The sequence below is a fragment of the Pristis pectinata genome, chromosome 34, assembly GCF_009764475.1.
Source record: "Pristis pectinata isolate sPriPec2 chromosome 34, sPriPec2.1.pri, whole genome shotgun sequence".
Taxonomy (NCBI): domain Eukaryota; kingdom Metazoa; phylum Chordata; class Chondrichthyes; order Rhinopristiformes; family Pristidae; genus Pristis; species Pristis pectinata.
The window spans coordinates 16759732-16774439 of record NC_067438.1 but is presented as its reverse complement, the minus strand read 5'-3'; the positions used below and the strand labels follow the sequence as shown (position 1 = coordinate 16774439).

Genomic DNA, 14708 nt, shown 5'->3' with positions numbered 1-14708 from the left:
GTACCTCACAGGACAACTGGCAGTGACAGCCCTGGAGACCAACCATCAGGGACAGGAGCAGGGAGTCTGGAAACCCCTCAGCATGAGCCTGGGCCCAGATCACAAGTGTGTGGGTAATAGTGATAAAAATTAAAAATAATGGTGCACGTTAAGTCATCAGCACATAACATAGTTTGGAAACAGAACTCTACTGAGTGTGATTATTTGGCTGAAGGTGTCGTCAGATGGTGACAGACAACTGGAGCAGACATTTGCCACATCTCCCAGCTTTCTGCTCACCACAACACCAGGGGTCACCAGGCTCCCGGTTCACCAAGGAGAAATCTCACCTTTGAGAATAAAGTGACATCACAGGCTCTGGGATTTGGCAGCATTGCCGGAACAGAAAGAGTTTGCACTCCCTTACTAGAGTTCTCTGAGGCTGTGACTGGTGGGATAGATCAGGGGAACCAGTGCATGTGGGGTATTGGATTTTCAGAAAGCTTTTAATAAGACCCCACACAGGTTTAGTCATCAAGGGTGGAGCACAATGAACTGGGGATAATGTACAGACATGGACTGAGAATTGATCATTAAGCAAAGAGTGGGAATAAACAGATCCTTCTCAGGACAGTGGGCTGTGACTTGTTGGTATCATAGGGATCAGTGCTTGGGATCAAGTTATTCGTAATGAGTTGGCTGAAGGAACCATGTGTCATGTTTCCAAGTTTTCTGCTGCTAATAATACATAAGGTGCAGGCAGCAATGATCAGAAAGGGCTCATAAAAGGCGAGTTGAAATTAAAACTAAATATGATCTTCTTTTAACTTATCCAATTGAAAGTCAACTTTTAAAAGATAAAAGTCAATTTTATATTCATGGAGATAAAACAGGTAAATTACTGGCTAACCAATTAAAAATTTCCAGAGCTAGACGGCAAATTAAAGAAATTTCGAAAGCCAATGGCGAGAGGACAACTGATCTTTTACAAATGAATGATACTTTCAGAGAATTCTATTCTAAACTTTACAGTTCTAATTTTCCCTAAGATAATACTGTAATGGATAATTTCTTTGACCAATTAAATGTTCCTACACTTTCCACTGAAAATCGAAAATAGTTGGATCAATCTATTACATACGAGGAAATCGCCGAGGCTGTGCAATCTTTACATTCTGGAAACACTCCGGGTCCGGATGGATTTCCCCGAGAATTCTATAAGGCCTTTGCTTTGCTTATACCTCATTTACATAATACCTCATTTATGTGCTGTCTTTTCAGATTCTTTTAAATTGGGTAGACTACCACAATCTTTTTATGAAGCTTCTATTTCACTTATTCTTAAGAAAAATAAGAACCCAACAGAATGCACTTCGTATAGACCAATTTCACTACTTAATGTGGATGTTAAAATTTTATCTAACGTTCTAGCTCGTAGATTGGAAAATATCTTACCTTCAATTATATCCGATGATCAGACTGGTTTTATTAAAAATCGATATTCTCATTTTAATATTCGTCGTTAATTGAATATTATTTATTCTCCCTCTAAGGAAATAGCGGAATGTGTGATATCTTTAGATGCTGAGAAGGCTTTTGATCGGATTGAATGGAATTACTTATTTAAAACCCTAGAGAAATTTAATTTTGGGCCTGATTTTATCCAATGGATTAAATTACTTTATTTATCCCCTTCTGCTCGAGTTCTTACTAATTTTCAAAACTCTAAACCTTTTAAACTTCAACGTGGAACCAGACAGGGATGTCCTTTGAGCCTTTTGCTCTTTGATTTGGCCTTGGAACCTTTAGCTATTTCTTTCCGAGAATCTAGAGATATCTTTGGTATCTCCAGAAGGGGTATTAACCATAAAGTTTCTCTATATGCTGATGATTTATTACTCTTTATGTCTAATGTTGAAGCCTCGTTACTTCCTGTGCTTTCTTTACTTTCTTGCTTTAGTCCTTTTTCAGGCTACAAATTGAACTTATACAGGAGTGAACTTTTTCCTTTGAATAACTTGGTATCATTTGATATTAACATTCCCTTTAAAATTGTAAGAAATCATTTTACCTATCTGGGGATGTCAATTACTAAAAATTATAAGCATTTATTTAAAGAAAATTTTTTCACCTTGCTACACTACGTGAAAAGGGTTTTATCAAGTTGGTCTCCCCTTTCTATATCATTGATTGGCTGGATTAATGTTATTAAAATGAATATTTTACCTAAATTTATATATCTATTTCAGGCTTTACCTGTTTTTATTCCTAAATCCTTCTTTGATTCCCTTGAGTCAATTGGGGGCAGCATGGTAGCGTAGTGGTTAGCGCAACGCTATTACAGCGCCAGCGATCGGGGTTCGATTCCCGTCGCTGTCTGTAAGGAGTTTGTGTGTTCTCCCATGTCTGCGTGGGTTTCCTCCAGGTGCTCCAGTTTCCTCCCACATTCTAAAAAGAAGACGTACGGGTAGGTTAATTTGGGGGTTTAAAATGGGCGGCGCGGACTTGTTGGGCTGGAAGGGCCTGTTACCACGCTGTAAATAAAATTTTAAAAATGTTTAAAAAAATCTTCTTACATATGGAATAGTAAACATCCTAGATTAAATAAAGTTCACCTTCAGAAGGTTAAAAAGAATGGAGGTTTAGCTTTACCTAATTTTAGATTTTATTACTGGGCAGTCAATATACGAAATCTTACGTTTTGGTTACATTAATCAAGAGGCTTGTCCAGTATGGGTCTCTTCGGAAATTAACTCTGTTAAAAAATTTTCTATTATCTATTTGCTTGGTTCTTCACTTCCAATATCATTAAATAAACTAACAGATAATTTCGTAGTTAAACATGCTTTGAGGATTTGGGCACAATTTAGAAAATATTTTGGTTTATTGAGTTTTTCTTTGTCCAGTCCCATTTTCTCTAATCACTTTTTTACACCTTCTATGACTGATGTAGTTTTTGAAGAATGGGACAAATTAGGTATTACTTGTTTTCAAGATCTGTTTGTTGGAGGAAACATTTCTTCGTTTGAACAATTGTCGACCAAGTATAATTTACCAAAAACTCATTTTTTTAGAAATTTACAAATTAGAGATTTTCTTTGATCTCAATTACAATCTTTTCCTTTGTGTCCTGATAAGAATTTATTAGATGTAATTTTTAATTTGGAACCCTTTCAGGATGGCTCAATATCCAATATTTATGACAGATTACTAGGAATGAGTAAGGTGCCACTAGATAAAATTAAAAACGCTTGGGAATAAGATTTGTAGATGTCAATTTCCGAGGAAACTTGGAATGAAATTTTCAAGTTGGTTAATACTTCATCATTATGTGCTCGTCATTCTCTCCTTCAATTTAAAGTGGTCCATAGAGCTCACTTGTCTAAAGATAAATTATCCCATTTTTATTCTGATATATCTCCTTACTGTGATAAATGCAATAACGGAGTGGCTTCCTTAATTCACGTTTTGGACTTGTCAGAGTCTTAAAAAATATTGGACAGAGGTCTTTCATACTTTTTGAATTATTTTCAAAATCTCTGATTTGGAGATGAAAGTGCAGATATTGGCTGACACTGTTATGTTTTTTAAGGTTTTTCCTTTCTGTTTCTTCTATCTAACAGCTTTGGGTTTTGGTAGTGGGTTAGGGTTAGATTTTTTTTTGTAATAAAATACTTCAATTTTTTTCTTCCTTTATTAACTAACTACTATATGTGATTATTGATTTAGAGTATTGTAATCCTAAGTACAACTTAACACAATGTATTCAGTAGTATTTTTATTCTCTTTCTTGATGCATGTATTCTGTATTTTTTTTCATAGATTTAATAAAAATATTGAAAAGGGCTCATGAGGAATATAGGGTAGTAAGGAAGGAACTTAAGAAGGGGCTGAGGAGAGCGAGAAGGGGACATGAAAAGGCTTTGGTGAGTAGGATTAAGGAAAACCTCAAGGTTTTTTTCACGTATGTGAAGAGCAGAAGGATGACGAGAGTAAAGGTGGGTCCGATTAAAGACAAAGGTGGGAGAATGTGCCTGGAAGCTGTGGAAGTGGGTGAGGTTCTCAATGAATACTTCTCTTCAGTATTCACCAAGGAGAGGGGCCTTGATGACGCTGAGGACAGTGTAGGTGAGGGTAATGTTCTAGAGCATGTAGATATCAAGAGAGAGGATGTGTTGGAGTTGTTAGAAAATATTAGGACAGATAAGTCCCCGGGAACTGACAGGATATTCCCCAGGCTGTTCGCGAGGGAGGGAGGAGATTGCTGAACCGTTAGCCAGGATCTTTCAGCCCTCGTTGTCCACGGGAATGGTACCGGAGGATTGGAGGGTGGCAAATGTTGTTCCCTTATTCAAAAAAGGTAGTAGGGATAGTCCAGGGAATTACAGACCAGTGAGCCTTACGTCTGTGGTGGGTAAGCTGTTGGAAAGGACTCTTAGAGATAGGATCTATGAGCATTTAGAGAATCATGGACTGATAGGGACAGCCAGCATGGATTTGTGAAGGGAAGATCTTGCCTCACTAGCCTGATAGGGTTCTTTGAGGAGGTGACCAGGAAGATTGATGAGGGTAGTGCAGTAGATGTGGTCTACATGGATTTTAGTAAGGCGTTTGACAAGGTTCTGCATGGTAGGCTTCTTCAGAAGGTCAGAGGCCAAGGTATCCAGGGAGGCTTGGCTGTGTGGATTCAGAATTGGCTTGCCTGTAGAAAGCAGAGGGTTGTGGTGGAGGGAGTGCATTCAGACTGGAGGGCTGTGACTAGTGGTGTCCCACAGGGATCAGTTCTGGGACCTCTACTTTTCGTGATATTTATTAATGACTTGGATGAGGGGGTGGAAGGGTGGGTTGGCAAGTTTGCAGACGACACTAAGGTCAGAGGTGTTGTGGATAGTGTGGAGGACTGTAGGAGATTGCAGAGGGATATTGATAGGATGCAGAGCTGGGCTGACAAGTGGCAGATGGAGTTCAATCCGGAGAAGTGTGAGGTGGTACACTTTGGAAGGACAAACTCCAAGGCAGAGTACAAGGTAAATGGCAGGATTCTGGGCAGTGTGGAGGAGCAGAGAGATCTGGGGGTTCATATCCACAGATCACTGAAAGTTGCCTCACAGGTGGATAGGGTAGTTAAGAAAACTTATGGGATGTTAGCTTTCATAAGTCGGGGTAATGATGCAGCTCTACAGAACTCTGGTTAGGCCACACTTAGAGTACTGAGTCCAGTTCTGGTCGCCTCATTATAGGAAGGATGTGGAAGTGTTGGAAAGGGTGCAGAGGAGATTTACCAGGATGCTGCCTGGATTGGAGAGTATGGATTATGAGGAGAGACAAAGGGAGCTCGGGCTTTACTCATTGGAGAGAAGGAGGATGAGGGGAGACATGATAGAGGTGTACAAGATATTGCGAGGAATAGATAGACAGCCAGCGCCTCTTTCCCTGGGCACCAATGCTCAATACAAGAGGGCGTGGCTTTAAAGTAATGGGTGGGAGGTTCAAGAGAGACGTCAGAGGGAGGTTTTTCACCCAGAGAGTAATTGGGGCATGGAATGCACTGCTTGGGGTGGTGGTGGAGGCAGGTACACTGGTCAAGTTCAAGAGATTGTTAGATAAGCATATGGAGGAATTTAAAATAGGGGGATATGTGGGAGGAAGGGGTTAGATAGTCTTAAGCGAGGTTTAAAGGTCAGCACAACATGGTGGGCCGAAGGGCCTGTATTCTGTTGTATTGTTCTATGGTTCCATGGTAATAAACCAGGTGAGATTGGCTGAATGGGAGGGAACCTGGGAAAATGTCAGGTTGTCCACTTTGGTGCACAAAATGGAAAATCAGTATCTCTTAAATCATGAGACATCGAGTAGGTCTGATGTTGAAAGGGAACTGGGTGTCCCTGTATACAGTCACTGAAAGCCAACATACAGGTGCAGCAAGTGATTGGGAAGGTAAATTATATATTGACCTTTTGGATTTGACTTCAGGAGTAAAGATCTCTTAAAGATACAAGATCTTGGTGAGATAACATATCAAGTACCGTACACGGTTTTGATCTCCTCATGTGATAGTGAGTTTGTTACTTGACGAGAGATTGAAAAGAGTGGGACTGTTCTCTCTGGAGTTAAGACAAATGAGTGTAGATCTCACTGAAACTTAAAAAAAAGTTCTTACAGGAATCAACAGGCTAGATGCAGGAAGGATGTTTTCCCAGTTGAGGGTCTTGATCCAGGAGCACAGTCTCAGAATAAGAAGCAGACCCTCTATGACTGAGCTGAAAGGAAATTTCTTCACTCAAAGGGTGGTGAATCTTTGGAATTCTCCCCCCAAGGCCCTGTGGAGCCTCAGTCATGATTCATTCAAAACAGAAAACCAAGGGGCATGGGGATGATGCAGGAGGACGGTGCTGAGGTGGAACGTGAGCCATGACCTGGATGAATGGTGGAGCAGACTCGAGAGGCAGTGGGAAGGTTTGTTCTGCTGCCTGCCAGCTCCGGGAACTCCGGTATAACCCCAACCTAGGGCACAGTTGTTTACACCTTCTCCCTGTGACCACAAGGGTTCCCCCAGCTGCTCCGGTTTCTTCCAACATCCAAAGATTTGCTGGTAGGTTAATTGGCTGCTGTAAATTTACCCCTCAGTGTGGGTAAGTGGCAAGAGGATCAAAGGGTTGGTGAGAGAGAAGTTGTTGCTGGGCTTCTGGGAAGTAAAGGGGAAAATAGGGCCGTTGGGATTGTTCCGCTGGGAGCTGGTATGGGTCTGATGGGATGAATGGCCTCCTCCCCTGTTGTCAGAAGTAGGGCCAAATGATCTGTTCCTGCTGCTCTTTCTTACGTTCTTACATTGGAGAAACCAAACATACACAGGGTGAACTCTTCGAAGAACAGCTTGGTCCCATCCACACGGTGACCCTGAGCTTCCAGCCACTTTAATTCTCCGTCCCATTCCCACTCTGACATCCTACACTGCTCCACTGAAGACCAACGTAAATGCAAGGAATGGTCAAATCACACTGCAGCTCTCAGGAATTCAACAATTTCTCCTTGGAGCAACAGAGGATGAGGGGGGACCTGATAGAGGTGTATAAGATGATGAGAGGCATTGATCGGGTAGATAGAAGCTTTTCCCCAGGACTGAAATGGTGGCCACAAGAGGACATAGGTTTAAGGTGCTGGTGAGTAGGTGCAGAGGAGATGTCAGGGGTAAGTTTTTTACTCAGAGAGTGGTGAGTGTGTGGAATGGGCTGCCGGCAACGGTGGTGGAGGCGGATACGATAGGGTCTTTTAAGAGACTGTTGGATGGGTACATGGAGCTGAGAAAAATAGAGGGCTATGGGTAAGCCTAGTAATTTCTGGGGTAGGGACATGTTCAGCACAGCTTTGTGGGCCGAAGGGCCTGAATTGTGCTGTAGGTTTTTCTATGTTTCTATGTTTCTAATTTCAGATAACCAGCCATTCCTGTTCGTTCTGATACAAGATCATCCACTGGCAATGATAACTCAGTTCACTCCACAGGTCCTGCCTGATCACTGGGTGTTTCCAGAATTTTCCTTTATTTCAGACTCTCAGCAGCTGGGTTCTCCATTTCATGGTTCCAGCAGGTTCCTTCTCTCGACAGTCCTCTCGCCTCCCCGTCTAGTGACGTCATCAGCCCTGACTCACAAGCAGTCACGTCCCTCTCCCACTGGGCACCGAGAACAACCGGACCACCCTGGTTTTCCCCACCACAGACACTCCCTCTGATTTCACCACACCTCTACAACTTTACACACTTATTTTTTCATTTTCCTAGTTCTGCTGAAGGGTTGACTCAAAATATTAATCGTTTCTCTACCCACAGATACTGCCTGACCCGCTGGGTCTTTCCAGCATTTCCTGATTTTATTTCAGATTTCCAGCATCTCCATTATCTTCCCTTTCCATTCACCACAGCTTTCTGCCCTCCATGTAATCGCTTATCTGTAATGTCTCTGATCCCTTTGTCCTTGATTCTGACAACCAGGCTCCTGAGTGGGACTTTGTCAAAGGGATTAAGCAATGCACTTCGAGAGGGAGGACGAACAGAGGGAAAAGAGTGACAGAAGACAGAGAGAAAGGGAGGGAGGGAGGGAGAGGGAGAGAGAGAGAGAGAGAGAGAGAGAGAGAGAGAGAGAGAGAGAGAGAGAGATGACAGAGCTGGAGGTAGGGCCGGGGGGGAACAGAGAATGAGCAGCAAAGGATAACAAAATAGTTAAGGACAAAGTAGAGCTTGACAGAAACAGGAGGGCGATGCAGATAACCCATAAAGATCACATAAACAGAGATAATCTCATCAACTGACATTCTATGGGGATTAATGCTGTGTAACAAGAGGGTAACAAAGTGGCTCAGTGGGCAGAGCTGCTGCCTACCAGCTCCAGAGACCCAGGTTCGATCCTGACCTCGGGTGCTGTCTGTGTGGAGGTTGCACGTTCTCCCTGTGACCAGGTGGGTTCCCCGGGTGCTCCAGTTTCCTCCCGCACCCCAACAACGTGCGGGGTGGTGGGTTAATTGGCTGCTGTAAATTGTCCCGAATGTGTAGGTAAGGGGTAGACTCTGTGGGGACAACAGGTTACAGGGGAATTACTGGAGGGCGGGGTTGCTCTGTGAGCCACATTGACTGGATGGGCCCAGATACTCACCGTCTGTGGAAATCAGTTACATAAAAATCACTGATGTGTCTCGTTCAGTTAATCTGTGTCACCAGTGAAGACTCAGCGATGTCGGGGCTGAAACCTGATCTTCAGGAGGCTCCGGGTAAATCTCCCAACACGGAGGTTCATTATTCTGGGCACTCTGTCGGAACGCACTGGGATACCAGGACCGGTGAAGTGGTCCGGAGACCCTGGAGACTGAAATCCACCAGTGGGAACAATCTAATCAGGGAGACAACACATCCAGAACGTGGAGTCGGGAAAGGCCCAGAACAGCGGCCCAGAGTGTGGCCGGGGATGTGAGAGCTCAGTCTCCGTCTGTGGTTCTGTAGAACCAGGCCTGGTCCATTCCTGACGGGGGATCCAGTCCTGGTGGTGACACAGGGAATACCTTTGTCACCCTGTGTGGACAACATCTGACGATGACAGCTCTCTGTGTCATTTGTTGGCCTCTGGGTTGGGTTTACAGTCCCGACACTGGTGAGATCACTCAGCACCCAGCTGTACTCACTCCGTGCCCCAATACCCCAGAGGACATGGTGTCACACAGGGTTCCACCTGCTTGTAGCTGAAACAGAAAGCTGAGGCCTTGCTACCAGACCAGGTGACCCTGGGACTGCCCACCAGCCTGTCCCACCCCAGCCCTGAAATCAGCCCCCAGTTAGCTTGGTCCATACTGACCCCAGAAGACGGTGCTGGGGTTCCCTAGAGCCTCGTGCTCCACGTGGCAAGAGTACATGTCTCCAGGGCTCGGGACAAAGCTCAGGTAGGTGAACCTCTGGAAGGAGTAATCGTTCTTCATATAGTACTCCGTGGTGTTGATTCCCTCGGTCACAGACACACCGTTCCGCTTCCACTTCATGCTGATGCGCGGAGGAAAGAATCCATCGGCCGCACAGATCAAGGTGTTGGGCCGACCCCACTCCACGGGTTCCTCAGGGTACATGGCAGTCTGAGGGGCAACTGTGGACAGACAGGGTGAGCACAGGTTAACCAAGGTGATGGGACACAGGAAACCACAATGTATGGGGGTGGGGAATGTAGAAGGGAGAGACCAGAGCAGGCCACACCCAACAGGACACACAGAGTGCGGGGTGGGGATGTAGGGGGAGGGACCGGAGCAGCCCACACCCAACAGGACACACAGAGTGCGGGGTGGGGATGTAGGGCTGGAGGGGGGGGGAAATGGGACCCACGCACACCCAACAGGACACAACCCGGCTGAACAGAAATGTATTTTCAGATTTGCAGCCAGCAGTGGGGGGAAGCGATGGGTTTATTTGGGCCCCAACACCCAGTCTCAGGTCTTCACCGGCAGTAACTTCCGTCAGTAACACCGCTGAGACAGCGGATGGGGTGGGGGATGGGTCCCCTGTACCAGGGGGCAGGGGCTGGGGCAGGAACCTCGGCCCAGACACTGCACCACTCTCCCTGCCCCTCTTCCAATGGCCCGTTGGGTTGATCATGTTAACTGTCCCAGGACCGGTGGGACAGTTTACGTCAAAACATTCAGTAATTCCCAGAAATGGATGTTTACCCAATGTCTTGTCAGAGTGTAGGATGGTGACATTCACAGTTATTGTCCCAGGGCCCGGTCTGGGAACCAGCCTGGTGTTGGGTCATGGTAGATCCGGTAGTCAGGAATAACCAGGAATCCCACAGTAAGGCAACTGCTGGAGGAGAGGATCGAATGGGGGAGTGTCGGTTCCAACCAAAACCAGGGAATTAAACTGCAATGTATCCGGTTACAGTGGGGGTAGGGGGGGTGTCGCTGTGAGAAGTGGGTCGTTGAGGTCAACGGGGAAATAAGTTGAAGGGTTTAGTGGTGGATAGTAAATGGGAACCAGTGACTGGAACCGTTGATCAGCTTTAAGAACATCTGCCTGGATCACCCTCTGGAGACGGCAGCTGTGTGGTCACCAACCCCTCTCCCCAGGGGGGTCTCGTGGCCTTGGGCTGGGATGGGGAGGAGAAGATGTGATGTCACATCCCACCCAGGACAGTTACCACTCCCACCCACCACGGGGGACCGATGGGAGCCCCCACCCACGGTCCATCTGTATGTGGGAGGGGGTCTCAGGCAGTGGATGCACCCAGCTCACAGTAAACCCACAGTGATGGTGGGAGGGGCTTCTGTTGTACCCCCACCCACAGCAGCCCTGGTCTGGGTCCGAGGCAGAGCACACACTGGAAGGGTGCTCCTCGTAACAACAGTCACCGAGCAGCATGCAGGGGTGGCTGTCCGTACCTGGTGAGGTTAGTCCTGCCCACCTCTGTCCTGGTCTGGGCCCTGCTTCCTTGGGTGGGGGCACAGACCTTGGCCTGGATGCAGACCCCTCTGGCTGGGTACAGACTCACTCCCTCACCCTGGCACGCTCTGTGCTGATACCCCGACAGAGTAGAGTTGACATCACTGTGTCCTCAGTCAGAATTTCTGCTCCAAGTTGCCTTCGATTCCCTGTAAGATGTTTTTGCCCAGATGTGGACATCACTGACTGGGCCAGTAGTTATGGACCTTCCATAACTGTCCCTGCACCGAGTGACTGGCATGGCCATCAAAGTCCCCCCACCGAGGGTGTGGACCAGAGTGGGATGGGCTGATGTCAGTGACTGGGTGGTTTTACAACTGTCTGGCATTTTGGTGACCATTGTCACTAATTCCCACTGGAATACAGTGTGCAACATGTGGGGTTATCCACTTCAGCACTCATGAGAGAAAAAATTTAAGAGGAGAGAGATGGGGTAGTGTTGATGCTCAGAGGGTGCTGGGTTGCGTGGACACAGTCACTGAGGCCAAGGTGCAGGTGCAGCAGGGCATTAGGAAGACAAATAGTGTGTTGGCCTTTATTATGGGACGGTTTGAGGACTGAGGTAAAGATGACTCACTGCAATTATATGGGGCCTTGGTGAGACCTCACATGGAGCGTTGTGTTAGCTAAGGAAGGATGTACTGGGCACAGAGGGAGTGAAGTGAAGGTTCAGCCAGGGACAGTGGGTTTGCCGTATGAGGTGAGGTTGAGTCGGGTAAAGAATGAGAGGAGGTTCCGCCAAAACCTGAAGACTCCGGGGATCAACGTGCTGGATCAGTGAGAATGTTTCCCTGGATGAGGAGTCTCGGACCAGGGAACACAGGCTCAGAATAAGGGGCTGGCCCCTCAGGATGGAGATGGGGAGACATTTCTTCACTTAGAAGCTGATGAATCCTTGGAATTCTTTCCTCTTAAAGGGCTGTGGAAGCTCAGTCACTGAGATGTTCAAACAAATGAATGATACTTTTATGTATATCAGAGAGATCACGGGATATGAGGGTAGTGCAGGGAAATGGTCCGGGTGGAAAATCAACCATGGTCTCAATGAATGGTGGAGCAGGTTCAAAGGACCAGGTGACCTACTTCTTCTCCCAATAAAACAAATACAAGATGAAACATGTTCGTAATATTTCATCCCTAAAACTCCATCAGTGAAGTGTTTTAGAGGCTGTTACACAGGGCCCAGTCTCTTGGCCACCAGTGGTGACAGGACCCTAGACACACCATAGACTCTGCTCCTTCCCTACAGAGCAGCACTGAGCTGCAGCCCATCCCTCAGAACATCCTGGAGTTGGACAGTCACACAGTACCGAAATATTCCCATGGGCTCATCGTGTCCATGCCAAGCATCAAGTACTTTCTGCACTGATCCTGTTCACCAGCACTTGGTCCACAGCCTGGAAATTGTCCATTTCAGTAGGAAAAATAAAACAAGCCTTTCAGCTAATTGGTGAGGGATTGCAAAGCTCTGAGGTGCAGAGGGATCAGGGTTTCCTAGTGTGTGATTCACAGAAGGCTCTGCAGGCAGAGCAAGTAATTGGGAAATGTCATTAAATGCAAGGGGATTGAATACAGAAGTAGAAAAGTTATGGTTCCGTTATGAAGGGAACTGATGAAATTCCTGTGGGACATTGGGAGTGCTGTGTGCAGTACTGGTCTCCTTATTTAGGGCAGGATGTAAATGAGGCAGTTCAAGGATTTCAGGGACTGCAACCTGGGATGGGCGGCTTGTCCCACAAGGAAAGGTGGGATAGGCTGGGCTTGTATCTGCAGAAGGTTAGAGGAGTGAGAGGAGACATCTGAAGCATAAAAGATCCCAAGGGGTCTGGACAAGATGGGTGTGGAGAAGATGTTTCCTTGTTGGAGAATCTAGAGCTGGGGGTCATTCTTTCAAAATGTCGCCCATTTAAGAGAGAGATGAGGTGAATATTTCTTTCTCTCAGAGAGTGCTGAGTGTTCGGACTCTCTTCCTCAAAGAGCAGTGGAAACAGAGGGAATGTTTTTAAGGGAAAGGGAAATAGATTCTTGATAAACAAAGAGGGTGAGAGGTTTGTGCAGGACTGAGGTTACAACCAGATCAGCCACAACCTTCTCAAATGGTGGAGCAGGTGCGAGGGGCCACGTGGCCGACTCTTGCTCTTAATTTGTGTGTTCGTGTTAACGTTTTACGTTGCTGGCCTTTCACCAAAACCTTACATCAACATGAAACATTAACTCTGTTTCTCTCCCTCAGTTTTTAAACAAATTATCTGAGGAACTAGTGGTGAAATACAACACTGTTCAATCATCAGTGAGCGCCCGACTGTAACCTGACAATGGAGGGAGGGTGATTGGTGGAACGGAGGATGGTTGGGACGAGGAACTTGTTCATTTCCGATGATTGGCCTCCATCATCCACAACGTCTTCCTCTGTTCCAGGTACAACTCCAGGTGGCAGAGAGATCTCCCTCCTGTTCCCATTGATTTCAGCTTTACCAGGGCTCCTTGATGTCAAACCCTGCCGATGCCAGGGCTCAGCTCTGCATTCAGCTCCTCTGTGTAGATTTGGACCAAGGCTGTGATGGGGTTGGGAGCAGGTAGTCCTGGCAGAACCCAGACTGGGCTCTGGAAGCAAGTTGTTGCTGTTCAGTGGCATTTACCTGAACCAATGTTGTGATCCCATCATCAACTCACTGATGATTTACCACAGACCGACTGGGCAGTACAGGCTGCACTGGACTTCTCCAGTGTTATTTTGGACAAGACATATCTGGGCAACTTTCCATATAGTTGGGTAGGTGCCAGTGTTGTAACTGTACTGGAACAGCCTGGGGAGAAGCACATAGTTCTGGACCTTGTTTTCAGCAGGACAGCTGGGTCCTGGTGCACCAGTCACTGACGGTAAGCATGCAGATGCAGCAGATGGTATGTTGGTCCTCATCATGGGAGGGTTCAAGTGTAGAAGCAGGGGTGTCTTGCTGCACTTGTACAGGGGATCGAGTACCGTGTGCTGTTCTAGTCTCTGTAACTGAGGGAGGAAGTGGTTACTATGGAGAGAGTTCAGCGAATGGTGACCAGACCGATCCCTGGGACAGCAGGTCTGGTGTCTGAGGAGAGATTGGGTCAAGGAGGCTGACAAAGGGTCTCAGACATGAAATATTAACTGTGTTTCTCTCTCCACAGATGCTGCCTGGCCTGCTGAGTGTTCTGTCTTTATTTCTGATTTCCAGCATCTGTAGTTTTATTTATTTTTATATTCACTGGGGTTTAGATGAGAGGGGATCTCACAGAAACCTACAGAATTCTGACAGGACAGGACAGGTGGGATTTGGGAAGGGTGTTCCCGATGGCTGGGAGCCCAGGACCAGGGGTCACAGTCTGAGGATGAGGGGTCGGACATGTAGGGCTGAGATGAGAACTGTCTTCCCCCAGAGAGTGGTGAAGCTGTGGACCTCTCCACCACAGGCAGCAGTAAAAGGCACCTCATTCAATATGTTTAAGAAGGAGTTGGATATTGTTCTGAGGACCAGAGGGATGAAGGGATGTGGGGAGAGAGCTGGAACAGGGACTGAGTTTGGAGGGTCAGTCGTGATCACATAAGATATGTTTCGTCACATGTACATCGAAACACACAGTGAAATGCATCTTTGCTTGGAATGTTCTGGGGGCAGCCCCCAAGTGTCGCCACACTTCCGGCGCCAACATAGCATGCCCACAACTTCCTAACCCGTACATCTTTGGAACGTGGGAGGAAACCGGAGCACCTGGAGGAAACCCACACAGA

At 46.6% G+C, this 14708-nt stretch overlaps 1 protein-coding gene across 1 annotated transcript in view; it reads right to left on the bottom strand.

Annotated features, from left to right (window-relative positions):
* LOC127585903 (RLA class II histocompatibility antigen, DP alpha-1 chain-like) overlaps positions 1 to 14708 on the bottom strand; it is a 48577-nt gene that overhangs the window by 14204 nt on the left and 19665 nt on the right. The window contains exon 3 of the mRNA XM_052043634.1: positions 9318 to 9599. Coding sequence (XP_051899594.1) covers positions 9318 to 9599 — 282 coding nt within the window. The remainder of the gene's footprint in view (positions 1 to 9317; positions 9600 to 14708) is intronic.